This window comes from Peromyscus maniculatus, chromosome 15, assembly GCF_049852395.1.
Source record: "Peromyscus maniculatus bairdii isolate BWxNUB_F1_BW_parent chromosome 15, HU_Pman_BW_mat_3.1, whole genome shotgun sequence".
NCBI classification, from domain to species: Eukaryota; Metazoa; Chordata; class Mammalia; order Rodentia; family Cricetidae; genus Peromyscus; species Peromyscus maniculatus.
The window spans coordinates 47,252,501-47,279,491 of record NC_134866.1 but is presented as its reverse complement, the minus strand read 5'-3'; the positions used below and the strand labels follow the sequence as shown (position 1 = coordinate 47,279,491).

At 44.5% G+C, this 26,991-nt stretch overlaps 1 protein-coding gene across 3 annotated transcripts in view; it reads left to right on the top strand.

Moving 5' to 3' along the window:
• Nucleotides 1-26,991, top strand: part of Depdc1b (DEP domain containing 1B) — a 64,247-nt gene that overhangs the window by 18,467 nt on the left and 18,789 nt on the right. For 2 of the 3 annotated variants that reach the window (XM_006994963.4, XM_076552308.1), the window contains 4 exons: nt 16,843-16,978; nt 21,404-21,531; nt 22,738-22,868; nt 26,110-26,157. In XM_006994963.4, coding sequence (XP_006995025.1) covers nt 16,843-16,978; nt 21,404-21,531; nt 22,738-22,868; nt 26,110-26,157 — 443 coding nt within the window. Of the gene's footprint in view, nt 1-2,344; nt 2,467-16,842; nt 16,979-21,403; nt 21,532-22,737; nt 22,869-26,109; nt 26,158-26,991 lie in introns of those variants that run through there. The other variant, XM_076552307.1, reaches the window with a different exon arrangement.

The window sequence follows — 26,991 nt, the reverse complement described above, 5'->3', positions numbered from 1 at the left end:
TCAGATTTTACAATATGCAAAAGATACACACACTGAAGAGTCTTCTTCACATCTCTTTCCTTCAGTCAACCGGTTCTATTCCCCAGTGACAGCTAATGTTACGAGTTGTAACCATGTTTTAGAAAATGATGCTACTGCCAGCCAGGTGTGGTGGTGTGCTTGTAGTGCCAGCTGCTGGAAGGGCAGGAGGCCCACTTGGCCCCGGGTGTTCAAGACCAGCTTGGGCAACATAGTGTGAGACCTATGTTAAGACAGAACAATTAGGAACTTAAAAGGCTCTTGATGGCACACACTCCAGTGATCCCGCTCCCTACCATTTCCCAGTGATAAGAGATCAGCCTACAGATGGTTACACTGTCTGCCTGGCCTAGGTAGACACTGTGTCTGTGACTCAGTCACTGCAGAGTGAGTGCTTGGTGACCTCATGGTCGAGAGAGAGAGGAGGAGGTGGCTTATTTCAGTAGGGGCCCTATGGGTGGGGTAGGATCTGGAAAGTAAGGGGTGGGAGGGATTTGAGGTGACCGTGAGGTAAGAACGAAGCTGCCAGTTAGAAACACACTAGTCTGTAAGCTTTACAGACAACCGGGAGGAGACAAATATGGCTAGTCTTAGGAAGTCAAAGGGGTGAATTTGGTGGAATTTATTAAATTTATAGCTATGGAATAGACCTTTTTTTAGATTTATTTATTTTATTTTGTATGTATGAGTGTTTTGCCTTCACGTATGTATGTGCACCGGGGTGTCAGATCCCCCGGAACTGGAGTTATAGATGGTTATGAGCCAACATGTAGGTGCCGAGAATGGAACCCGGGTCCTCTGCAGGAGCAACAAGTGCTCTGAGCCACTGAGCCGTCTCTCCAGCCCCTAGAGTAGACTTTTACATCCTAAGAAAGCAGCCAGGGCAAGAGCTTTGAGCTGGGATGAAGCCTGTGTTCTGCAATCGTTAATTTAATAACAGGGATGGAATAGACCGCAAAGCAGAGGAACCGCCGGAGTCCTGTCTGGATGAGAATGCTGCTTCTTCTCAGTTCTTCACAAGCTGGACTAAGCTTTGTCTGAGATATGACAGGATCTTTTTTATTGTGGAGGACATTGCTATTTTCACTTAGAACCTTTAAAAGAGATTGTGTGCGTGTGCGTGCACACACATGTACATGCCTGTGTGTGTGCATACGTGTCACTGTGTGTATGTGTGTCAGAGAACAGCTGCAGGAGTTGCTTCTCTCTTTCCACCATGCGGGTCCCCGATACTGAATTCAGGTCGTCAGACTTGGAGGCCTTTACCTGATTAGCCATCTTATTTAGAATTTTTATTAGTGTTTAACATTTCCTTATTGAGGCTTAGACTATGATCTTAGTTTTTTAAAAGCCAGTTAACAGTCCATAATAGTTTTCAGTTCTTTATAAACATCTTCAGTATTTACTAGGTGTTTGGACTTTTGTACCTAGTTAGTATCTCAAGAAGTATGGAGCTGGGTCCAGGGTCTCTCTCTCTCTCTCTAGCTATGTATCTCACAGAGGTCAGTAATGAACAGCCAGGTTGGAGTTCTGAGATATTGGTGAAAAATTTAACATACATATGCTTATATTTATATGGAACTTTAAGATTTGTTGTTGTTGTTGTTGCCGCCAGTCATTCTAAACTTTTCTATTTGTGGGGGCTCCTGTTTGTGCGGATCTTGGTGGGAAGGAGGCCATCGGAGTGAAAGCTTGGGTGATTGAACTCACCCTTTTCCTCCTTGTAGCAAGGAGGATGCAGGTACATGGCCTGTTCCTGACTGTTTAGGTGTTCCCACCCAGGACTAAATCTTCATGCGAAGGGAAAGGACAGCTTGGATCTTCTTGTGACAGAGTGATAGCCTGTAGGGACAGTGATGGAGACATATAGAGACATGGTGCCAGTGCTGGTTTTGGGACTAGCCTGCTCCTAGGGCGTGGTCTCACATGTGGTTCTGGCTGTGCATGCATGCCACCTGGCCTTCTGCTTTTCTCTCTGCTTCGTCCTTTTCATCCTGTTCTCTAGCGCTCTACTGGTTTGCGACCTATTTGATATTTTCCGATTCTTTTCTAACTAGCTTTGCCAGGATTGGTTTCTGGGGTTTACCGCTGCAAGAGCATACATTGATGGAACAAGCAACGGCTGCAGAGAATGTACAGCTGGGACAGCTCTTTACACTAGAGAGCTGTGTGTAGACCGAAAGCAGAGCAATGACTCACGGCTGTGCAACGTTCAGAGGCAGGAGGAGTCCTTGGAGCTCCCTGAGAGCCCCGAGGCACAGGGGAAGATCTGTCAGGGACAGGAGCTTCACCAGTTGAACCCTGGGCTGAGAATTATACACAGAACTGTTAAGTCAGCCCGATTCTGAGGTTACAGCCCGTCACTGCCGTCTTCTGATGTGGAAGCTGCCCGGGTGTTGGTAGGCATGCCAATGGGATGTTGAAATATGCTGTTCTGAGTCAAACCAGGTGAGTCCTGATTGCCTAGAGTTTTGTAATGTTCCTCCTAAGGTGTGCTGCTGATTAATTCTTGCTAATTTCAAACCTGTGAGTTGTTCCTCTGCCCTGACCCTGAAATGTTTCTGTATTCCACGCTCTGTCAGGTTTCTTTATCCATTCCCTCTGTACTTATTTGTTTTATCCATTTGACTGCCACCTGCTCGCCCTTGAAATTGCTGTTTCCTTTGATCCTTCGCTATGTTTCTCTATGAATTCTCACTGCTTGTTTTTACCTGCCAGCTTCAGTAGAGAATGGAGCCGGAATTCAGAAGTCTCCTGGGAGCAGTGTGGTTCTCAGGTGCTCCGCCCCTTTTAGACAGCAGAGAAAGCTCCCTTGATCTGGAGGAAGATTGCATGGGAGTACACCCAGATGTCATTGACATAGAAACAAAGGGATAAAGACACGGGGGTTAGTTAGCCTTTCTCAGGAAGCCGTGGGTTCGAATGCACAGAGAGCAGTGGGAATTTGCTGTGAGATACAGGTTGTAAGATGAGGCTTACTGAGGTTGTTGAAAGGTGGAACAGACACACCATTCTGTGTGTGGCGTTGGCAAGCTGGTAAACTGGGAATGGGAGATGCCAGGCACGTGTGTCGTGTGAACCTCGGGAAACACAGTTGACATAAGCATATTTATATCACTCACATTAGCCTTTTATCAATTGCTTAACTGAAACTTATGCTCTGATATGAGTGAGGGACAGTATTGTATTTTAAAGTTAGGTTCTGCGCTGTTTTTTAAGTTTTAGTTTCGGTTGTCTATGTGGTGGCAGGAGTGTATCCCAGTGCATGTGTGGAGGTCCAAGGACAACTTAGGAGAGTTGGTTCTGTCCTTCCACCGAGTGGGGCCTTGGGATCCACCTCAGGTCTCTGCCTTGGTGGCAAGTGCTTTTACTTGCTGACCTGAGCCATCTTGCTGTCCCAGTTCTGAACTATCTTGTTAGAGTTTTGTGTTTGGGGGTGGAGTCTCTGTTAATTATGTCCCTACATATACTGCTTTGCCCTCTGTCCCCCGTTTCTTCTTATCCAATCGCAAGCATGTGCCACGCCCACTGTATCCATGGTGATGCTGAGCACAGAAAGTGGATATCCCCTTTTGCAAATAAACAATCACATGTAACCCTGGTCTCTTCTGAAGCCTCTGAGGACACGGCCTGAAGGGCTGTAGAAAGGTTATCTCTGTGAGGTGCCTCAGAGAAGTTTGCCTTCACAGTGACACTCAGCTGAATCTTTTCAGCAGCAGGTGTCTGCCTGTTGAGGAAGCTGATAAAAAAGTTGGGTGCCATTATACAGGGAGTGGTGAGAGATGAGGATGTGGGAGAATTTTCTTTTTATCCCCATCATCCAACAGAAGGCCTAGTGTCCATGGAGAAAAAAGTCCGAAGGTTAGTCAATGAAGAGTGAGTTCCTGTCCTTATTGTAAGCAAGCAGCTCTCATCTCCTGTAGCATGAATTCTAATTGGTCTTAATAATAAAAACCCGGATATGGATCCAGATATGGAGTAAATGCTGAAAGATCAGACAGAGCAGCCAGACACCAGAGAGTTCTTACCTCAACAACCCCTTAGGCCTGAAAGAGTGAGCTCCTTTCTCCTCCCGCCTTACATTCCTTTTCTCTGCCCAGCCATATCACTTCCTGTTTCAACCTCCCTAGTGCTAGGATTAAAGGCATGTGCCTCCCAAGTACTGGGAGCAAAGGCATGAGATTCCCAAGTGCTGGGATTAAAGGTGTGTGCCACCACTGCGTGGCCTCTGTGACTGACTAGTGGCTGGCTTTGCCCTCTGATCTTCAGAGAATTGGGTAGAGGTAAGAAGTCTTTCTAGTGGCTGGCTGCTCTGCTTCTCTGATCTTCAGGCAAGCTTTATTTGTTAGATCATACACAAAATAGCACCACAACCTCCTTTCCTGGTAATGGTGGCTGTAGGTTTTCCACATCATGTGAGTCATGGTGGGGTATAACGTGAGCTCAGTGATGGGAGGATTGTAACAGGGGTTGGGAGTATGGCAGGACTGGGCTCCAATCCTAGCTATTTACATTTCCACCCATGCAATTGTAAGCAAATTGCTTATACTCCGTGGCCCTCTGTGGCCTCTTCTATAAGTTAGGAATGCCAACATTTGGTCTTGGCCCACATTTAGAAGTAGGTATTTAGTGATTCTCCGGCAACTTATAACATTCAGACTGAATGTGCTTGTTGTTGGCAACACAGTGGGAGCAAGGTAGGTCTCTCTGGTCCTTGTCCTCATGCTGTCTGTAACTTCCAAGTAAACACTGTTGCATCTGTCTTTCCACTAGAGAGGAGTCTGAAACCTTGTTTTATACACGGCTAGATAATAGATAGTTGGTCATGCAGCCTCTGGCCCAGCCCGACTTCCTGCTATCTGTCAAAAGCAGCTAGCTATAAATAGTATATACAGAGTGCACCAGTAAGATTTTATTTATAAAGCAAATGATGAGATTTGACCTGCAGGCCGTAGCTGTGACTCTAAGGTTTATCCAATGTGTCTCTTATGTACCAGGTTCTATTTCTTGTATCCATGTGAAGTCATTATATTTGAATGAGTGCAAATGCAGGATTCTTTAGGACTTTGGAGTAGAGAAGGAGGTAGCAAGGTAGTACCAGATATGTGCGACTGTGGTTGTTTGAATGTAATTGACCTGCATAATCTCACAGGGAGTGGCACTATTAGGAGGTGTGGCTTTGTTGGAGTGGGTATGGCCTTGTTGGAGGAAGTGTATCACTATAGAGGCAGGCTTTGAGGAGTCCGATGCTCAGGATACCGTCCAGTGTCTCAGTTGACTTCCTGTTGCCCACAAGATGTAGGACTCTCATCTATGACTCCAGCACTGTGTCTGCCTGCCTGCCATGCTCCCCATCATGATGTTAACGGACTGAACCTCTGAACTGTAAGCCACCCCAATTAAATGTTTTCCTTTATAAGAGTTGCCATGGTCATGGTGTCTCTTAATAGCAGTTAGAAACCCCAACTAAGACAGTGATCTTTAGTGCTATAGATAGGGAGAACCTAGAAGGATCTGTGGAAAGGGAGCGGAGTGCGGTGGGGTGGGTGGGGTGTTGGTTAATGAACTGAGCCTGCACACTATGATGCAAGCCTCACCTGGGAAGGAAAGAACCACGGGAACCCAGCACCAGAGTGCCTTTCCTAGGCTCATGGAGAGTTCCCAAGCAAAGACTGCTGCTGAAGCCCTGCATCTTCTGGAAGGAATGAACTGGTCCTGTTATCCTGTGTGCCCCATGATGGCCTAGAAGCATCTTGGAGAAAGCGGGGATGATAGAGCAGCTGGGGGCTGCTGGCCTGAAGAGAGAGATGACCTGATACCTCTGTGGTCAGCATAGACTGTTGCGTGTGCTCCATAGAACCCCTTCTCCTTCCCTGTGTGTCCCCATGGTTGGTCAGCTGCTGCTTGTCCTCTGCCTTCTTTTCCACTGTGACTTCTCTCATCCTCTGTCATCCCTTGCAGGCTTAGGGTGCTGTACCTGGCAGAGTGACCCAGAATTTCACGCCTGAGGCTCTGGACCCTCGCTCAGCTTGTACTTCTAAGACTAGGATTTTTGTACTGGCCCATTTACAATGCAGTGGGGCAGGAAAGTACCACAGAGTGCCACGACGACGACGACGACATCGTGGGTGCTATAGATAGATATTCCTGTTGCCTCCACTGTGCGAGCACAGTCATCCTTCCTTCCGATCAAAATCTCATTCCCTTGCCATGGTAGCCATTCTTCTTGCTCTCTGCTCCTTGTCCACAAGAGCAATCCAGAGTTCCCCCACTAGATCCCCTAGCAAGAGTTTATCCCTTTGAACGCTCCCTTGGGAGTTACTAGGAGGGATGATGAACAGGGTCACCTTTGCTTCCATCCTTTGGTTTGGGGTATGCTTGTGTTCTTCTTAGGGAAGCCAGTCTCGTGGTGATCCCTTAATTCCCAGATGGTTCCATGGCTTGTAGGCCCTGCCTGTGTGTTCCCCTTGTGGTACTGTCCTCGTCACTGTGGCTGTGTGACAGTCCTGGAGATCAGCTTCCTGCCAGTTCTCCATCTTTGTTTTTTATTCCAAATTGTTTCTTATTCCAGGTCCTTTGCCTGTCCACATTTGTTCTAGATTCAATGCGTTTATCCCTCTAACAATTCCTCCTGGGGTTTTTGAATGGAATTTTGTGGGAGCCTGTTTTCAGGTTCCTTGTGGCTTTACTCAGCAGATCTGCATAGAGAGGATGATTAGGACCACTGGCCTGAGTGCAGGTGTCTGAGATGGTCTGCACTTGGCTGTGCTGGGGGGAGGTCTTTTGCTCCACCCCTTGCCATCTCTACAAATACCCTGGGGCAGAGACAGTCAGGGCACATTGGAAAAGGTTCCAGGCCCTCTCAATGATATCCTTTATTTTCTATCTGTTTATCTCCGCAATCAAAATCCTTCTATCTAATATTTCCTGCTGCTTGCACTCAAGAAAACTCTGGGGAACTGTGGGGTTGGTGGGTAAACGCCCCACAGAATTTCTGTTGGAATTCAGTAGATCAGCTTGGGATTTAACTTCTCAACAAAATTGAATCTTCCAGGTCATAAACAGTACAGATCTTTCTGTTTGATGCCTATTGTTCTGCAGTTTTAAGTTATTTCAATCATGAATATGTGTCATTAGATTTTTAAGTTGTTCATGGTTTTTGATGATATTGTACACAGTTGTACGTTCCTGACACATCTTCAAGCAGTTTTGTGAAATATAATTATTAGCAAATTTTCAGTGTCTAGGTGGTATGATACTGTATGTTATACGTTATATACCATACCACTGCATATACTGAGGGGCTTTAGAGAACACAGTTAAACCCTTAGAGTTGCTGAAGATTTGTCTAACTCACGGATTTCTGGGGAACAGCAGCCTTGGAGAGACCAGAGCTCATGATAACTACTATCTGGCAGGGTTTTGTTGATGTCAGAGTTTTGTTTTGTTAGTATAAAGCCTTAGGTTCCTGAGGCAAACAGACAGGTTGGCTGGTGCAGTTGATGCTGCAAATTTCTGTTGATAACAAAGGAAGAATTTTAGCATATTCTGTGGAAGAGATTTTGAGATTGTGAGAAATCTGTTACTTTACCAGTCAACTTCACAAAGATTTATTACAGATTTTTATTTTTCGTTTGTGATGTGATGTGATGTGATGTGATGTGATGTGTGTTTGTCTGTCTGTGGGTGCAGAGGCCAGAAGAGGGGGTTGGATCTCTTGAAACTGGTGGCTGTGAGCTGCTTAACCTAGCTGCTGGGAGCTGAACTCTGGTATTCTAGAAGAGCAGCAGCTTCCCCATCCACTGAGCCATCTTGCTAACTCTCAAAGATTTAGAAAGTGTGTTTTCCTTATGAGTTAGATGGCCTATAGTACTTTTGATTACCTACTAAATGTAATTTTTTCAGATAAGTCCACTGAGGATAGTAGTTTGCATTGTGTTAAAGAGCATTTTCAGCCATTATTTGGTGATGGAGGGGGCACTAAGAGACCGGGGTTGCTTTTTGACTAGTCAGGGAGGCTGATCACTTTCCTTCTCTTAATGCCTTTAGTGTACACATGTGGCATTCAATATGACTTTCCAATTCTGAGATTGATGATATGCCATTTTTAAAACAAACACTTGTAGAGGTTACCCAGCAGAGGGAGCCATGCTCTCTTGAATGTTCTCTTAGTGTGCCGGACATCTCACGCAGGAGCTGATAGACTGGACAATGTGTGTACTGACAGTAAAGCAGAGAGACCTCTTTGTCCACAGTGCTCATCACCCCTGAGAACTCACCAGGGTTTGGACGTAGGTACTGACATTCCACTGCTTCTGGTTTATTATTTTTTTTTCTTGAATTGCTTATCCATATTATCTTTAAACAGTTCATTACTATTTTTTAAACACATTTATGTCTGTGTATCACATGTGTGTCTGGTGCCTGCACAGACAGAAGGTGGCATTGGATCCCCCAGAACTGGAGTTATAGATGGTTATGAGCCACCATATGAATGCTGGGAATTGAATCTGGATCCTCTACAAGAGCAACAAGTGCCCCTAACCACTGAGCCTTTTCCCTGGTCCCTAATCAACTGATTTCTTTGTTTCTGAAGTATTTTTTTCTGCCCTTGACTTTTATGTAAAACTTACCAGAGTATGTGTTTTCTTACATAGTCTTTCGTTTCTTGTAGTTTTTTAGATTTATTCATATTGATATGTAAATTTATAGTTTGAATTCTCATGGCTGTTTGTATTCTGACATATCAACATTCCGCACTCTGTTCTCATCAGTAGAGACTCAGGTTCCTTCTGCAGTTATGCCCTTACAACCATGCTGTCTTGATCTGCGATGCACAGTTTGTTCTGCACAGCCTGTGTTATTTTAGGGTACCCAGCATTATCTAGGAGTTCATTGCATTTAGAGGATTTGGGCACATTCAATTTGCTGGTAATAACAAATCCTTTTCCAGCATACATAATGCTAATTTTTTCCCACTGGTAGAAGATGTCTGATAAGACTTGATTTACACATTTGCCCACCTGGTGTGCATGAAGAGCTGTCTCACTGTGATGTTATTTGGAATCATGCTGGTGGCCGATGAGACCAAGTGTCATTTTATGTGTATAGCTCATTATCCCTGATCCCACACCTAGGAATGTTTGCTTCATATTTTTACTTTTCTGCAGAACTTTTCCTTCTAATAGATTCTTGGTAGTTAAATAAGATATTTTGTAAATTAATCTTTTATCAGTTATATAGATTGTAGAGATCTTTCATTCTCCCTTTTGCAGCGCTGGGAAATGGCCTGTGTGTGCTAGGGAAGCAGCCTGCCACCAAGCTATGCATTCAGCCTTCAGTTTTGTCTGTAATGCCCTGCCCTCTCCTCCCCTTCCCTGCCCTCTCCTCCCCTCCCCTGCCCCACTCTGCCCTCCCCTCCCCTGCCCCACTCTGCCCTCCCCTCCCCTGCCCCACTCTGCCCCCCCCCCTCCCCTCTCCTGTCTTCTCCTCTTTCTTTTTTTGGTTACTTTTTAATAGTCAAACCCAGGACTTGTGCACATGTTAGTAAGTACATGCTCTACCACGAAAACCCTAGGCTTTGTTTTATGGCATCCTGGTGAATAGAAAACTTAGTAATTTTACTATATTTCTTTTTTGCTTCTTTTGAAACAGGGTCTCACTCTGTAGCTCTGGCTGGCCTGGAACTCACCGTGTAAAGGTACCTGCTGTCAAGCGTGGCTACCCGAGTTCAGTCCCCAGAGCCCAGAAGAAGGAAACACCTCCCATAGTTGTTCTCTGGCCTGTACGTGCTCTGTACCACACCTCCGAGAAAGAAATGTTTTAGAAAGTCTTCATCACCTGGAGTCGGAGAGTTATTTTCTTATATTTTATCTTAAATTTCATATTTTTGCTGTGATATTTGTGTGTGTGTGTGTGTGTGTGTGTGCGCGCGCGCGCGCGCGTATGTATGTATGTATGTGTGTGTGTATGTATGTATGTATGTGTGTGTGTATGTATGTATGTATGTGTGTGTATATATGTATGTGTGTGTATGTATGTATGTATGTATGTGTGTATGTATGTATGTAGTGTGTGTATGTATGTATGTATGTATGCGTGCGCACATGCGAACCACATGTCAGATGTCTTCCCTTTGAACTGAATCACGTCTTTAGCTAGGCTGGCCAGTAAGCCCTGGGAGCTGCCTTTCTGTGCCTTCCAGTTCGAGGGTTACAGGCACTCACAGTCATGGCCGACTGTTCACCTAGGTGCTGAGGATTTGAAGTCTCTTGCTTGCATAGCTAGTGGTTTTACCCAATGAGCCATTTCCTCAGCCTCTATGATAGTTTTTTTTTTTTGGTTTTTCGAGACAGGGTTTCTCTGTGTAGCTTTGCACCTTTCCTGGGACTCACTTGGTAGCCCAGGCTGGCCTCGAACTCACAGACATCCACTTGCCTCTGCCTCCCGAGTGCTGGGATTAAAGGCATGTACCACTGCCACCCAGTAAGCTATGTTATTTTTGAGAAAGGCTTATAAGCCCAAAATATCCTAGAATTCATTATTGTAGCTTAGGCTGGCCTTGAACTCTGCGTTCTCCTGCTTTAGACTCTCCAGAGCTGGGATTATAATGTCCCACTGTGACCAATTGCTCTCCCTCACTTTGTCTCTCTTTCTTTCTTTGATTTTTGGTCAAGAACTTAGAAGGAAATCAATTAGCGGGTTGCTACCCACCAACAATGACTCTCACAACTCTGGTGCCCTTGTTGCATGTTGCCCAGTTCCTGTCTCTCTCCATGAGGTCTCATTCTCTCGGGCATCTCACTGTGATCTGTGCCTTATGCAGTATCCTGGGTCAGGGCAGTCTCCATACTTACATGGTAGGTGATTTAGAAGAGATTGTCTTCCAAGCATGAGCACCCCAGGTACAAGTATTTCCAGTAGTCAAGAAGAGAAAGCTGACAGGAAGCCCTGGTCTGTGCCTGGAACTGGTGGAACTTCGCCTCCCTATTCTGCTTGTCAGAGCCATTGCAGAGCCCACTCATTGGGGTCAAGTAGAGAAACCTCCTGTTGAGGGGAAACTCAGTTACATATTGGGTAGGAAGAGCATATGGGATGGAATGGGAAGAGCATATGGGATGAAAAGAGCATATGGAATGGGATGGGAAGAGCATATGGGATGGGAAATATGTTGTGGCCACCCTTGGAAAATATAATCTGTCATAGTTTGCCTCTGGCTACAACAGCTTCCTCTCATTTGCAACTACACGTACCCTCTCCAATAAGACAACTGAGTTTCATCCCATTATGTCACCACATTTACTCATGGCTGGCTGGTCTTTTGAAATGCAGTTTGACATATGTCTGCCATTTCTGCTGCTTCCCAGAGTTCTGTGTGGCTCATGGTTCTCATCTCAACTTTTTGCTCAGCCTTCCGTCTAAGTCATTCTTTTCATAAGAAGTAGCCCATGTCTGCAGTTAGATAACTTTCTTAGATTCTTTGAGTACCCTGAAGGTTGAGAGTCTCCACAGCTCATTTCCTTTTGAAAAGTTGAAGTAGATTTGATTTTCGGTTCTCCTTTGAACTGTACACACAGATGGTAGTTCTTCTGCTGTTACTGTCTTAAGAATCTTGATCTTTCTTATGAATCCTGTTGTGCCTTGCTCCATGAGACGGAGTCACACTCTCCTAGCTCTTTGAGTCAGTCAGCTTCTGCTCTGTCTTGGGCTGCGCCATAGTACCGTTGTGATTCTTGAAGCTTATGATGGAGTATTACATACATCCTCAGTCCCTGTCATAGAACTTCCCAAAGCCCTGGGATTTCCCAAGTGACAGGAGTGTCTTGTTTCTTGTGACAGTCTGCTTTGATAAATGCTGAGTTTTTTGTTACTTAGTTTGGGGCCCTGGGCAGCTTCAGGGTGGGCTCAAGTCTTTGGAAAGACCAAGTATTTCTCCAAGACATCGACAGATATCCCCTATGAAGGTTCCAAACTGGGAGACATGGGGCTAAACAAAGTGGATCCAAACCACACCCTCAAGTTTGAAAACATAGGTAATACCAGAGTAGGCAGTAGGAACAGTGGGAAAGCATGCTTTATTCAGTAAATAAATGGTCCATTCAGGAAAAGTAACATTGCATCCCCAGACTGCCAACTTCCAAAGATATTTATTGACAGACCCAAGGTGTTCACCCCTAAACTCTTCTGCAATGTGATCTTGCCATCATATATTATTGTATTGAATTCACTGAGTTATTCATCAGCTTACTTTTTAAAAATGTCTTTCAGTAACATTTTATAAAGAACTTGCAATTTTTTCTTTTCAAAAATGGCTGTTATTTACTTACTTTATTTTTTAGTTGAGTTTTATTTATCCAGTCTTTCAGAATTTTTTAGTGCATACAAAGTTTTTTGATCATATCCACTCCCCACTCCACCTGCCCTCCCAAACGTCATATCCTCTTCCTATAAGAAACAAACACACAAGACAAAACAACTCACTGAGTCCCGTTGGTGCTTCAGGTATGTGTAGGCTCACAGGGCCAGCCTGGAGAGCACGGGCAGCCTATGAGACAGGCTTGCACCCCTGAAGGAAATGGATTCTCTTTCTACCAGCCGACCTCAGCAGCCAATAGCTTTCCTCTAGGGGTGGGTCCTTGTGAGCCCCTCCTCCACGCATGCTGGCTTGCTCTTGTGCAGAGTGCACACAGGCAGCCCCAACTGCTGTAAACTTGTGAGTGTAATGGCCCTGTCTTGTCCGGGAGACACTACTTCTTAACAGTCCTTCCTGACTTTTGGCTTTTACAGTCTTCATTCCCCTCATTACCATGTTCCTTGAGCCTCGGGGCGGGGAGGTCAGCACTCCCCAGTCATTTATTCTCTGTACAAGTTGTATGTCTTGGTGTGAGCCTCTGTCCACCTACAGTCTCTGTTTTTGAGACAGGCGTTGTGCGGTGTCCCCCAGGCTGGCCTCAGGTTCCTGAGGGCTGTGATCGTAGGCGTACCTACTGAAGAGCTGATACATCTTAAAGCTATTTTTTTGTTCTGAGCCAGTTAGTTGTGGAGCTTTTAAAAAGTTGCTTTCCTGTTTGGGAAATATTTCTATTTCATCCAAGTGAAGTTCCTAGCAGATCAGCGAACAGGATGTCTAGCCTCGAACGAAGGGAGTCAAATGCTAGGATTAAACTGGTCACTTCTTGTTTCCTAAAGTCACCTTCAGCAGTCACCACCAGAGGGAGCCCTTGTACTTTTTTCCTCCGGCAAGGTTACCAGCCTGCTTTGGAAATAGGATGCCTAGCTGGGGCAGGTGTCAACTGCTGGCAAAGATCTAGTCGTCCGGTATGGTGAGAAGAGGCCACTTAGCATATCCTTAGTCACCAGTCTGCACATAGGAAACTCTGCTTTGCCTTTTGGAAGATAATTCTGAGTGAAGATACAGGGACTAAAGCAGACGGGGAGTGATTAGGTCACTGTCACATCAATAAATTACTGTTTAGAGAGGCTCTCCCTTCCAAAGGAAGGACAGGTAGGGCATGAGAGAGCCACGTCTGAACTCAGGTCCCCAGTTTTCACACCATATTTGAGAGTGGAGTTGGGATGAGTTCTGGTTGGAGGTTATTTAATTTTTACTGAGCTGTGACGTGGCCGGTTGTCTGTGAACTGGGATTACATGTGCGTTTGGGAGTGCGCATGCCTGAATCTAACTGTGGGTTGGAAAGAGGTTTTGTTGTGGTTGCTGGGTTTAAGGAATCAGTGGACCTAGGTGTGGTGAGTCTGTCGGGTCTGTCATTTTGGCACAGGGAAGGCTGAAGCAGAGAGGATCTTGAGTTCAAGGCCAGCCCGGGCCATGGCAGGGGCCTGCCAGAAAAAAGAAGAGAGGGAAAAGAAGAGGAGAAGAGGAGAGGAAGAAAGGGGAGAGGAGGCGAGAAGAAGAGTTAGATTGACTGCTAGGAAACAGACACCTCCCCCCTTTTCTTTTTCTTTTGGTTTTTTGGGTTTCATGACAGGGTTTCTCTGTGTAGCTCTGGCTGTCCTGGAACTCGCTCTGTAGACAAGGCTGGCCTCGAACTCATTGAGATCCACCTGCCTTTGCCTCCTGAGTGCTGGGATGAAAGGCGTGCGCCACCACCGCCCCACTGAGACAGCTTTAACTTACAGACTCAAGTATCTTTGACTGGCTTAAAATTTTCATTTATTTTATATTTGGGATTCTGTCACCTACTTTAATAATCTGGTCGCCACATAAATAAACTGGTGGTTTCAGTTAATTTACCTTAATTTGATGATTTTCAGACCTCATGGTTTTTCTTCTGATTCAAGCTGACTTTTAAAATACAGTGTGGTTATTGGATGTTCTTTTCCGAGAATATGGAGTTCAGCTTTTCTGTACCACTCGGCTCTTTTCAAGTCTCCTGTGACTGTCTTGAAGTGGTTCCTGGAGTGCTCTTGTTACTGCTGTGTTTCCCAATTCACCTTGATATAAACTTTCTTGGAAGACTATCGGCACTCTTTAAAACTCTTTGAATCTGTATTTGCCTTAGAATGAGACATCACAGCTCAGAGACTCAAAACTAGTCCAAGTGCAGAGAACAAGTGTCCATGGACTGTTTGGCCACACATGGGACATCTATATCACACCCCTGTCCCTAAAGCTCCGGGAACATTGCAAAAGACAAGGATAGAAAGATGATATGAGCCAGAGGTTGCAGGGGGGGGGGGGGGCGGGGGGAACGACGGGACCGGCGCCAAACAGTGTCTTCCGGATGTGACTGGACTCTTCCACTTCTGAAGTCACGGCAGCTGTGGTTGCCTGCACAAGATCAAGCCAGTCATGTTCAGTGTGTGTGTTGGGGGGCGGGGCACTGATGAGCTCTTATCCCTAGCTGTGGAGCTGTTGACAGGCAATGTCTTCTAGGGGAGGAAGAATCACTTTTCTTTAAGGGTATGGTCGCTTGGTAGTGACCATGCTCCAGAAGATGGCTTCATATGCATGAGTATGTGGAAAGTGCAAATTGGACTTCATGGGATATTTAGAAAAATAAGCTGGGAAGAGGTGGGTGGTAGATAATCTGGGTGAAGTGGAGGGTAGATAAAAGACATTTGTGTACATGTATGAAACTCTCAATTAAGAGACATTTAAAAAAATAAAATATTTAATAATCTGCTTTACTTTTCTCATAGATATCACAGCGAAGAATTAAAAACAATTATGTGTGTAAATGTGTGTCTGTGTGGGTATGTGTATGTGAGTACAGTGCTCATGGAGGCCAGAAGAGGGCGTCAGATACCCTGGAACTGGAGTGGCAGGCACTTGTGAGCTGCCTGACATGGATGCAGGGGACCAAACTTGGGTTTTCTAAAAGAGACATGCTTTTAACCACCGTGCCATCTCTCTGGTTCCTGTGGGGACGATTGTAAGCCTTTATTTGAGCCTAAACTTTTAAGCAAAAATCAACAACTTCCTGATTTCTTGCGTTGTTTTTGCACCCCCCCCCTTTTATTGCAGTGCTGGGATTGAACTTTCCAGACGCCAAAGCTTCCCACATGCTAGGCAAGAACTCTACCCCGAGCCACACTTCCATCCTGTTGATGCATTTCACTCTATTCTGTTCTAAAAAATTTATAGAGAAACATTTTGAGAAAAAAAGACGTATTTAGCATTAGTTCTTTATTGGTGCAGCGCAATCCATTTTCAGGAGAGAGTTTTTATGTTCAAGGCGGAACGGCTCTGATCAGCAGGGGGTCCAGGAAGAGGAGCAGTATGGAGAAAGCAGAAAAGGATTCCAGACAGGTTTCTGGCTCCCTGAAGATGGATTTCTTGGTTGGTATTTCAATCTCTGTGTGACGTGTTGGATATTCCAGGGAAGGAGAATTAGTCCTTCGGAGAAGTACTTATAAAAGTTCACACTGTGGGCCGGAGCATAGCTCGGTGGTGGGGTGTCTGCGGCATAGCTCGGTGGTGGGGTGCCTGCGGCATAGCTCGGTGGTGGGGTGCCTGCGGCATAGCTCGGTGGTGGGGTGCCTGCGGCATAGCTCGGTGGTGGGGTGCCTGCGGCATAGCTCGGTGGTGGGGTGCCTGCCTGGTGTGTGAGGCCCAGCACTACAAAAGAAATCAATGTCAGGTCAGTGTACTGCTCCTCAGCAAGGTCCAGTGAGGAGTTCTCCGTCAGTGATTTCTGTCTGGAACAGAGCATCTGTAAAACTAGCAGTAGAGCCACAAGGCCGTAAAAGTTTCAGGCTGGGTGAAACAGAGGCCTCCCTCTCATTCCATCAAGAACACCTTTAGAAGTAGGTGAGGGGACGCACACTTGTTATTGCAGTTCAGGAAGCAGAAGCAGAAGGGTTGCTTGGGCCAGGACTTCATGCCTGGGTACCGTAGTGAGACCTCATCTTATAGACAAAGGAAAGGAAAAAAAAAAAAAAGAAACTAGCCATAGTTGTATACACTGTAATCTGTGTATTAGAGAGGTAGAGGCCAGGGGATTGTAAACGCAGGGCCTGGCTGGACCACCTAGCAAGTTTCAGTCCAGCCCAGGGAACCCACTGAGACCCGATCTCAGTGAACTTTATGGGCGCCAAGGATATAGCTTAGTTGCAGAACACTTGTGTATCATGCACAAAGCCCCAGGTTCAAACATCATCAAAAATGTTTCATATATTTTATACCTTTTCTCTATCAATATTATTTGGTGGGCATAATGAATGAATATCTTAAAAGTCATTGTTTTTGAATAATGCTGTTAATGTTCAATACTTTAATGAAGTATGGGCGCATCACTTACCTGAGTGCTGAAAAACCCCTGTCTCCTACTGTCTGCAATAATAGAATATTCTTCTTGGATTTAGATTTCCTCCTTCCTCACCCCTGAAGCCATATCCAAAGAAGCCCCTGTATCAAAGAGATGTTATTAAATTTCCGGAATGGAATGATCCCCCACCAGGCACTTCACAAGAGAACATTCCAGTGAGACCAATTGTGATGGTAAGTGCGTGAATAAAAGACCGTAGGCTCATAGTAGGCTCCATCCTGGCCATCGCTAGCTTCTTGGGAAGAGGAAGTCAGTGTGTCTATGGTGTTGCCATTGGTGAGTTACTCTTCCCCCACACCCGTGCCCACACAGTGAGTCACACAGCAAAAACAAAAGACAAAAAGAGATGAAAGTGAGGTGGGGACTGGGTGGGGGAAGGAGCGTGACCACAGTGTATTGCATACATGTGTGAACTGTCAATGAAAAAATTAATTAAAACAGTAGTCATGACCTTTTTTCAAAAAGATGATGGGCTCAGTCCAGGAGGAATCAGCCAGTGAGCTGCGGGCTTGTCCAGTGCTTTCTAAGGTGTCCCTTTTGAACTGCTTGGGACACACTGCGAAATGACACCCCACCCGTCCACGGTTGGGAGGCCTTTAACAGGAGCTCTTGCTTTGTGTCCCCTCTTCCGGGCTGGCGAGGGAGGGAGCGTGTGGTAGCCGCTGTCACATGTTCAGTCAGAGCAGATGTCTGTTAAACTCCCTCGGGATGTCCTTCCCTGTCCTGGAGCTGCCCGGTCTCCTGAACTTTGTCTTAATTACTGTATCAGGTGAGAGTAAGATAGTAGGCTGTCCCCATGGAGCGACCCCCCCCCCCACCCACCCAGCACAGCGCATGAACAAACGTGGCTTCCTCTGGTCTCTGAAGACAGTGCATCGTGAAACACACAGCCTCTTTTTTTCCCCCTCCATACTTTTTTCTAAAAATAGCCCTAGCACAAGACTGCCAAGATGGAGATGATGCGGAAAAAATACAGAGAGAATCTTTGGTAAGGCAGTTATGGAAGAAATTTACTAACATTATTGATTTAGGTTAATCAGGTCTTGTGAGACTAGACATCAATACAGTTTTGTTTGCAAAGCTGTGATGAAGCCATTTTTAGCCAATGCAATCAAAAGAAAAGACAGCTCCCCCGCCCCCGAAAGAAATTCTGTGATGTTGAAGCTTGGAGAGGGTAATTAAGGAGCTTACGCTTATCAAAGATGATCAAGGCAAGAGAGGACACCAGTGACAGAAGTGGGGACCACAGGGGCTTGCAGATCTGTCAAGGATGACGATGACTTCGGTGTGAATCTGACAATGATGGTTTATGTGGAAAGGGAGTACCTAGCAGGTGGAAGGAGACAGTGGCCCTAGAACTTAGGGGAGAGACTGTATTTGGAAATCCCTCATTTACTTGTTTTAAAAAAAAAAAAATTGATTCAGAGCGTCCCTGTGTGACAAATATGCTGGGCTTAGGAGAGTCTTCACTCTCACGGTCTAGTGAGAGAAAAATAGGAAAATAGAAAATGAAGTGTCAGAGAACACAATGGAAATGCAGGGGCGCTGGCTACTGGAGGGCAGCTCAGAGTTAGGGAAGACTTAGGAAGTGTTAGTTCCTACTCTTGAAAACATTACCGTGTCAACTCTAAGAAACTCGGTCCCTTTTCCTCAGTGTGTTTATTTAAACACCCAGTAGAAGCCTCCAGCTAGGGCTGTTGTTCAGAAGACCATTTTATTTATAGTGAAATAAATGGGCATTGACACCATCGCTAGGACTCCCCGTTCTCTCCTGTGCAGTTATGCTGTTGGTGCCCTGGGGGAAGTCCACAAGTTTATTAGCAAATGTCAGCACCTCTGACAGTACCTTCTGTGCTCAGTTGAAGTGCTTCTGAGAGCTCTGAAGTGTGCCCGCACCCCAGAGCCGTCCAGCTCTCTGAACTCTGGGGCCATTCTTTCCTTCTCCAGGCTTCTGCATGCATCCATACTTTTTGATACATCTGGTTTGTCTTTCCTGGCATTTCCCTCTGACAGGATATGCAAGGCTATAAGCTCCTTGCTTGTTATGGAATCTACCACAGCTTGTCCCCTGCTTCCTGGGGACTGCCCAAACCAGGAGTGGTGGAGTAGGATCCTTTTGTTCAGGAGCCTGTGACACAATTTTTAAAATGAGGTTAATAAGTAAATGATTCATCTTTCTTAAAGAGCTTGAGAGGTAGGTGTGCATGCCTGGAGGCTTAGGCAGGATCTTGAGCTAAAGTCAACTTAGGCTACCTACTGAAGTTCCAGGCCAGCCTGGGCTTACAGAGTGAGACGCTATCTCAAAAGAACAAAGCAAACCAGAAGGCAAAAACTTCTGTCTTATCTTTTCTTTTCTGGAGTGATGGTGATTGCTGTGGGAAGGGAAGGCATACGGGGAATTCAGCCCAGGGACTTGTTCATGCTAGGCAGGTGTTCTATCACTGAACATCCTCGCCCTGCTTTGTCTTGTCCTGTACTTGTTTAACCAATGAAATAAAATATGATAACAAAGCAGAGCAAACAATTACTTGCTGTCCTTTCTGAGGGGCAAAATTATAAGAGTGGGTTCTGGAGCCAGACTGTTGTGTTTGGGTCATTGCTTTGTGATGATCAGCCATTTGAACTTGGTTTCCTCTGTTAGCGCTTGTGCTTTTGTGGAAGAGTTCTGACCAGTGAACTAGGATGCTGTCCTGTGAGGCCGGATACTGGGAGAGTCAGCTGGTACCCTGTGAGGCAGGACACTGGGAGAGTCAGCTGGTACACTGTGAGGCAGGACACTGGGAGAGTCAGCTGGTACCCTGTGAGGCAGGACACTGGGAGAGTCAGCTGGTTCCCTGTGAGGCAGGACACTGGGAGAGTCAGCTGGTACCCTGTGAGGCAGGACACTGGGAGAGTCAGCTGGTACCCTGTGAGGCAGGATACTGTGAGGTCTGCTGAGTTTATGCCTGTAACATGCTGAGGGCAGGGTTCCACATGAAGATTCTCAGTAGCAGTCAAGTGTAGTTTCTATGACTGATTTATTTCAGAGAAAGTAATTGTGGTATCTACAGAGAATTACTCCGCTAACATTTTTATTGTGTACCCATTTGTTGCATATTGTGTTTTAACACAATGAGGTCACACTGGGCTGTTTTTGTACCTCATGTTCTTCATGTAGAATAGTATGTTATGCCCATTTTTCACATTATTAAACATCTGACATCATTTTAGTATCTGCATTATGCCTAATATAAATTGATATATTTTATTTGCTCAGTCCTTTATTGCTAGGTCTGTTTTTCCAGCTCTTCAACATGTAATGTTCTAAACAATACCTTTACAGATGTTATACAGATAAGCGTAAGTGTATTCAGGAGTACTTTTTAGGATATCTTTGGAAATGGGTTTGCAGGGCAAATGTAATAAATAGTCCATCTACCTTCAAGCCCAAACACTTGATTTGGATACTTCAAAAAATTCACACATCCATCTGGCCTTTGAATTTCATTTGTAATTTGGTAATTCTTTCAAGCCAAGGCAGGGGCTGGAGAGATGGCTCAGCAGTTCAGTTAAGGGCACTTCCTGCTCTTGTAGAGGAACCAAGTTTGGTTCCCAGTACCCATGTTTACTGGCTATCAACCATTGTAAATTCAATGCTGTTGGCTTCTGTGGGCACCTGAAACGTGCTCCCCCAATCTCTCTCTCTCTCTCTCTCTCTCTCTCTCTCTCTCTCTCTCTCTCTCTCTCTCTCTCTCACACACACACACACACACATACACACACCTCTTTAAAAAAGCAAAAACAAAAAATAAAACTTGTCTGATTTTTTTCTTCAAATTAATAAGATTTTTTTCTGTAACATTATATTTGCAAAAATATATTCTAGAAACCCATTGTGAATGTTTTCTAATATACTTTGCCTTTTACAGGTCAAAACTCTTCTCTGTGATGAAAAAAAAAAAGAATTTGACTTTTGTCTAATAGCCCAACTGTGGGACATGAACTACTAGGAACACGGATGTAGAGAGCTGTGGGACTTGGACAGCCTGGGCCTCCTGAGCCGGAGCCTCTCTCTAGAAGGGCTTCACTCCTCATGTCTTAGCCATCCTGAGCTATCCTTGCAGGACGCTTGCATTTCTGCCCTTAGCTGTCACCTAGGATTGGGTTGCTTTCCAATATTATACATACTTGATATTTGCCTACAAAAGAAAACTCTAGAAGGTATATATATATATTAAATGGTTACTCAGTTGGGAGAGTGTGAATCAAGACAAGCATTTCTGCACTTAACTTTAACTTCATAAACATTTATTTTACTGGTTATTTGGATCTCCCACAGGAAGTAGCAGTGGTTTAGTGTCATATTGACTGCCTTAGGTCTTCTGCCATTCATCGTAATGTGGCCTGATCTTGAGAGTCATTCGTTACTTCTCAGAGGTCCACCCAGAGAAACTTAGTTTATGATTCTAACCATTATTTTCAGTCAAATTACAAAAAGGGAAGTCAAAGACACTTCTCACAAACAGTGGCATTTTATACTGAAATGTGCATTCTCTTTCTCTCTCTGTTCTGCCCCCTTTCATCCCTTCTTCCTCCCCGTCCCCCTCCTGCCAAATTAGAATTCTGAGATGTGGTTCAAGCGCCATAGCATTGCTATTGGAGAGGTGCCAGCTTGCCGTCTAGTCCACCGCAGACAGCTGACCGAGGCCAACGTGGAAGAGATCTGGAAGTCCATGACATTATCACAGTATGCACGTTTGACATTGGAGAGATTCGAGGGATCGTCGTTCTATTTTATCTCTTTCCTACTCGATGCATACTTATGTTTAAAACAATCTCAAATTTGCATAATCTGTACTTACACTGTTTCACATATATAATTGAACTGGATTTTGAGAATTTCCTGTTGTTAGATATGTAAGAGCTAAAATAGGAGTTTAAATGCTTTTAAAATTTTTTTTTAACCCCTTGAGGCATGCTTTTGCTTTGTAATCCAAGTTGGCCTTGAATTCTCTTATCTTTCTGCTCAACCTTTGGAGTGCTGGGATTGTGTGCACTACCATTCCCAATTTATAGTTTTTAAACTTTTAGTGTCACTGACACCTTAAGTTTAATAAGCACATGATGGGAAATTTGGCCTTTAGTAATTTTTTTTTGTTGTTTGCTTTTTTTGAGGCAGGGTTTCTCCGTGTAGTTTTGGTGCCTGTTTTGGATCTTGCTCTGTAGACCAGACTGGCCTTGAACTCACAGAGATCCGCCTGCCTCTGCCTCCCGAGTGCTGGGATTAAAGGCGTGTGTCACCACCACCTGACTGGCCTTTAGTAATTTTAGTTAAAAAATAGTTTCTTGGAACTCAGGTTATTCTGTGATTAAGTAATTAAAGAAGTATGCTATTGGGAAAGGATATTTTAAACGTATTCCATTTCTAACCCATTGTCTAGAAAGACAATGTACCCTAAAGATCGGTCTTTTGAGGAGAGGAGGGAATACTCAGTGGGTAAGAGTACTTGCTGTAAAAGCAAAGAGAACCTCAGTTCAAATCTCCAGTGCCCATGTAAAGACTGACATGCTAGCCCATGCCTGTAACCTTAGCATTGTGAGGTAGAGACAGGTAGATTGCAGGAGCTTGCTGGCCAGCTAGCTGAAACAGTGAGCTCCGAGTTTAGTGAGACCCTGTCTCATAAAAACAGGGTGGAGGGCTACAGAGAAGACATGTAACATCCTTTTGTGACCTGGACATGAGCATGCATGGGTGTGCATACTGCCTCACATGTATAAATACCTCTTACACACACACACACACACACACACACACACACACACACATACACGGAAAGAGAGAGAATCTTTTGTATTGCTCACTAGTAGTAGTATTTAGCACAACTGAAATAAATGATTATAGTACTTTGAAACTTTGAAATTTATTTTCAGAATACATTATTTATCATTTTAGTTTACAGAAAATCCTTGGCCTGGATTCCTTGGAAGAAGTTTTAAACATCAAACTTGTCAACTCCAAGTTCATCATCCATAACGTGTATAGTGTCAGCAAGCAGGGAGTTGTCATCTTGGATGATAAGTCAAGTAAGTGCATGCCAGCCATTTGCTCTGGTTTGACTACACATTGGCTAACAGATCTCTTAGTTCCCATTTGAGCCTTTCCTAAACCCTAGCTAAGTTTATCCCCTCGCTACATATATCCTGTCTTCTATGAGTGCCTTTTGTCCAGTGTTTGGTTTATTAGTGTCGTAGAAAGATGCATGTTCAGGCATGAAGACTCTGCACAGTGCACTCAGAGTCTAGTTCACTGTTAGCTGCCAGAATGGTAAATGCTTCCATATTGTCGCTAGGAACACTTCCAGACACACGAGAATGTTTAAGTCCCGAGGAAGTGCCCCAGTCAGTTTTAGGTCTGATTGCATTTAAGTTTCTTCTTTTTTGTTTTGGAGTTAGGGTGTTATGCAGCCCAAGCTCAACAGTAGAGGATCACCTCCTGCCTCCACCTTCTGAATGCTGCAGTCAAGGCATGCATTACCATGTAACAGTTGGCGTGGTGCTGGGCACTGAACCCAGGGCCTTGTGTATGCTAGGCAGGTACTCTACTAACTGAGCTACAGTTTCAACCCCATATTTAGGTTTCTGACTTACCATTTCACAGTGGTATCAATGAGTTAGGTTGACTTGGATACTCTGTATTATCATTAATATTATTTTTATTAAGAATTTTTTTATTCATTTTACATACCACCACAGATCCCCCTCTCTTCCCTCCTCCTGCCTTCCCCCCTCCAGCCTCCTCCCCACAACTTACCCCTCATTCCCTCCTCTGAAAAGGTAAGGCCTCCCATGGGGAGTCAGCAAAGCCTGGTACATTCAATTGAGGCAGGTCCAAGCCCCTCCCCCTGCATCAAGGCTGTGCAAGGTAGGTAATGGGCTCTTAAAAGCCAGCTCTTGCACCAGGGATGGATCCTGATCCCACTGCCAGGGGCCCCTTTAAGCAGACCAAACTACACAACTGCCTCGCTTATACAGAGTACCTAGTCCAGTCCCATGGAGGCTCCACAGCTGTTGGTCTAAAGTTCATGAGTTCCCCTAGCTTGGTTCGGTTATCTCTGTAGGTTTCCCCATCATGATCTTGATGCTCTTGCTCATAGAATCTCTTTTCCCTCTCCTTGACTGGACTCCTGGAGCACAGCCTGGTGCTTGGCTGTGGATCTCTGCATCTGCTTCCATCAGTTACTGGATGAAGGTTCTATGATAACAGTTAGGGTATTCACCAATCTGATTACTCGGGTAAGCCAGTTCAGGCACCCTCTCCTCTATTGCTAGTAGTCTAAGCTGGGGTCATCCTTGTGGATTCCTGGGAACTTCCCTAGCACCCGGTTTCTCCCTACCCCCATGATGTCTCCCTCTATCTCTTTCATTGCTCTCCCATTTCGTCCCTGTTCCAGCTCGACCATCCCATTCCTTTATGTTCTCATTCCCCATCCTGTACCCTCTATTCCCCCCCTACACACATTCCCACACTCTTGGAGATCTCATCTGTTTCCCCTTCCCAGGGTGATCCATTCATCCCTCTTAGGGTCCTCCTTATTAGCTAGCTTCTCTGGAGCTGTGGGTTGTAGTCTTGTTATCCTTTGCTTTACATCTAGTATCTACATATGAGTGAGTACATACCATGTTTGTCTTTCTGAGTCTGGGTTACCTCACACAGGATATTTTCTAGTTCCATCCATCTTCCTGCAAATTTCATGATATCATTGTTTTTTATTATGTCATTCTTCAGTTGAGGGGCATCTAGGTTGTTTCCAGGTTCTGGCTATTACCAACAATGCTGCTATAAACATAGTTGAGCAAGTGTCGTTGTGGTATGATTGAGCATTCCTTGGGTATATGCCCAAGAGTGGTATAGCTGAGTCTTCAGGAAGATTGATTCCTAGTTTTCTGAGGAACTGCCATACTGATTTCCAAAGTGGCTGTACAAGTTTGCACTCCCACCAGCAGTGGAGGAGTGTTTCCCTTGTTCCACATCCTCTCCAACATTAGCTGTCTTCAGTGTTTTTGATCTTAGCCATTCTGACAGGTATAAGATGGTATCTCAGAGTCGTTTTGATTTGCAGTTCCCTAATGACTAAGGATATTGAGCAATTCCTTAAATGTCTTTCAGCCATTTGAGATTCTTTTGTTGAGAATTCTCTGTTTAGCTCTGTAGCCCATTTTTTAATTGGATTGTTTGGTATTTTGATGTCTAGTTTCTTGAGTTCTTTATATATTTTGGAGATCAGTCTTCTGTCAGATGTGGGGTTGGTGAAGATCTTTTCCCATTCTGTAGGCTGTCTTTTTGTCTTATAGACTGTGTCCTTTGCCTTATAGAAGCTTCTCAGTTTCAGGAGGTCCCATTTATTAACTGTTGCTCTCAGTATCTGTGCTACCGGTGTTATATTTAGGAAATGGTCTTCTGTGCCAATGTGTTCAAGGCTATTTCCTGCTTTCTCTTCTATCAGGTTTAGTGCAAGTGGATTTATGTTGAGGTCTTTGATCCACTTGGACTTGAGTTTTGTGCATGGTGATAGATATGAATCTATTTGCCATCTTCTGTATATTGACATCCAGTTATGTCAGCACCATTTGTTGAAGATACTTTCTTTTTTCCATTGTACAGTGTAGTCATAAGTTTGCTCAGTTTCTCCAGTTCTGCCTGCCCCACAGACACCAATCCACTTATAAAATAATCAGTCAGAGGCTCAATATTATTTATAAACTGTATGGCCTATGGGAGGCCTCTTGCTAGCTAGCTCTTATATCTTAAAATAACCCATTTCTATTAATCTATGTTTTGCCACATGTTCCGTGGCTTTACCATCTGCTGGCATGTTGCTCCTTGGGCAGCAGGCTGGCCTTTCTCCAGACTCTGCCTTGCTCTTTCCTGTCTTTCTCTATGGATTTTCTGCCTGCCTCTAAGCTGTCTTGCCATAGGCCAAAGCAGCATATTTATTAACCAATGGCAACAACATATATTCACAGCATACAGAGAGATATCCCCCAGCAGTATAGTTTTGGCTTCTTTGTCAAAAACCAGGTAGGTATTCATAGGTGTGTGGATTAATGTCAGGGTCTTCAATTCGATTTCATTGGTCTATGTTTAAATGTTCTGATACACAAATTGGTGAAATGTCTCATATTACCCAGGCAAATGATACATTTTTATAATACTGTGTGTGTGTGTGTGTGTGTGTGTGTGTGTGTGTGTGTGTGTATGTGTGTATTTGATTGAGTTATAAAGAGATGAATAAAATATCTTTTGTATTTTCCTTTTTTTCTACAGAAGAACTTCCTCACTGGGTCCTCTCAGCTATGAAGTGTTTGGCAAATTGTAAGTACTAATTATGTGCCAGTTTTATAAAATTAACAGAAATTAGTGCCTTGAATTAGAAAACATTCTTGCTCAATGGGCTGGACATTGATTTGACACCTGTGAGGCTGGCAGGGAATTGTTTGGCAACCACTGTGCTTTACTGGTAGATTCATGACTTAGTGACAGTGTTGTTATAATCCAGTTTTAAAGACTTAGTTTTTCTTTGGTCTCATGGATATAATCATGCATCAAGTCCATGCCAGTCCTAGGAGCATCATAGGGGTGAAAGAAATGAGTGACAGTGTATATAATGTAGTAGCAGCTACCTGCTAATGGTCTATAGGCTTTATTTTATTCCTAAAAGGTGGTGGTTAAGTGTCCATCATATTCACATCTCATTTGCTAAGCAGCCTCCATCCTCTCCTGGGTTTCAGAGCGCAGTGTTTTAAGAGGGACAGAGTGTTTTAGAGAGCCAACCTGACTGATATGCAGGATGGCTTAGAAGGAGAGGAGCTGCATGCAGAGAAACAAGAAAGACTATCTTAGAAACCTGCATGTAAGATCTGGAGGCCTGGACCAGGGTGGGCCCGAGGGATTTTCATAGGCATGTAAGATCTCTTCAGCAGACACGTGGCATGTGTTTCATTGACTATCATCAGCACTGTGAAGGAATGGTATAATAATAGCTCATGAACACTGCCATTTTCTTGGGATTTTCAGGAAACTTAACCCAAAGAATGGTTTCTAATATTTAAAGGAAAAAACACTCATTATTATTGTATGTGTGATACGTATGTGCGCATATAGATGTGCATACAGATGTGTGCATGCTGTGGTGAGTATCTGGAGGTT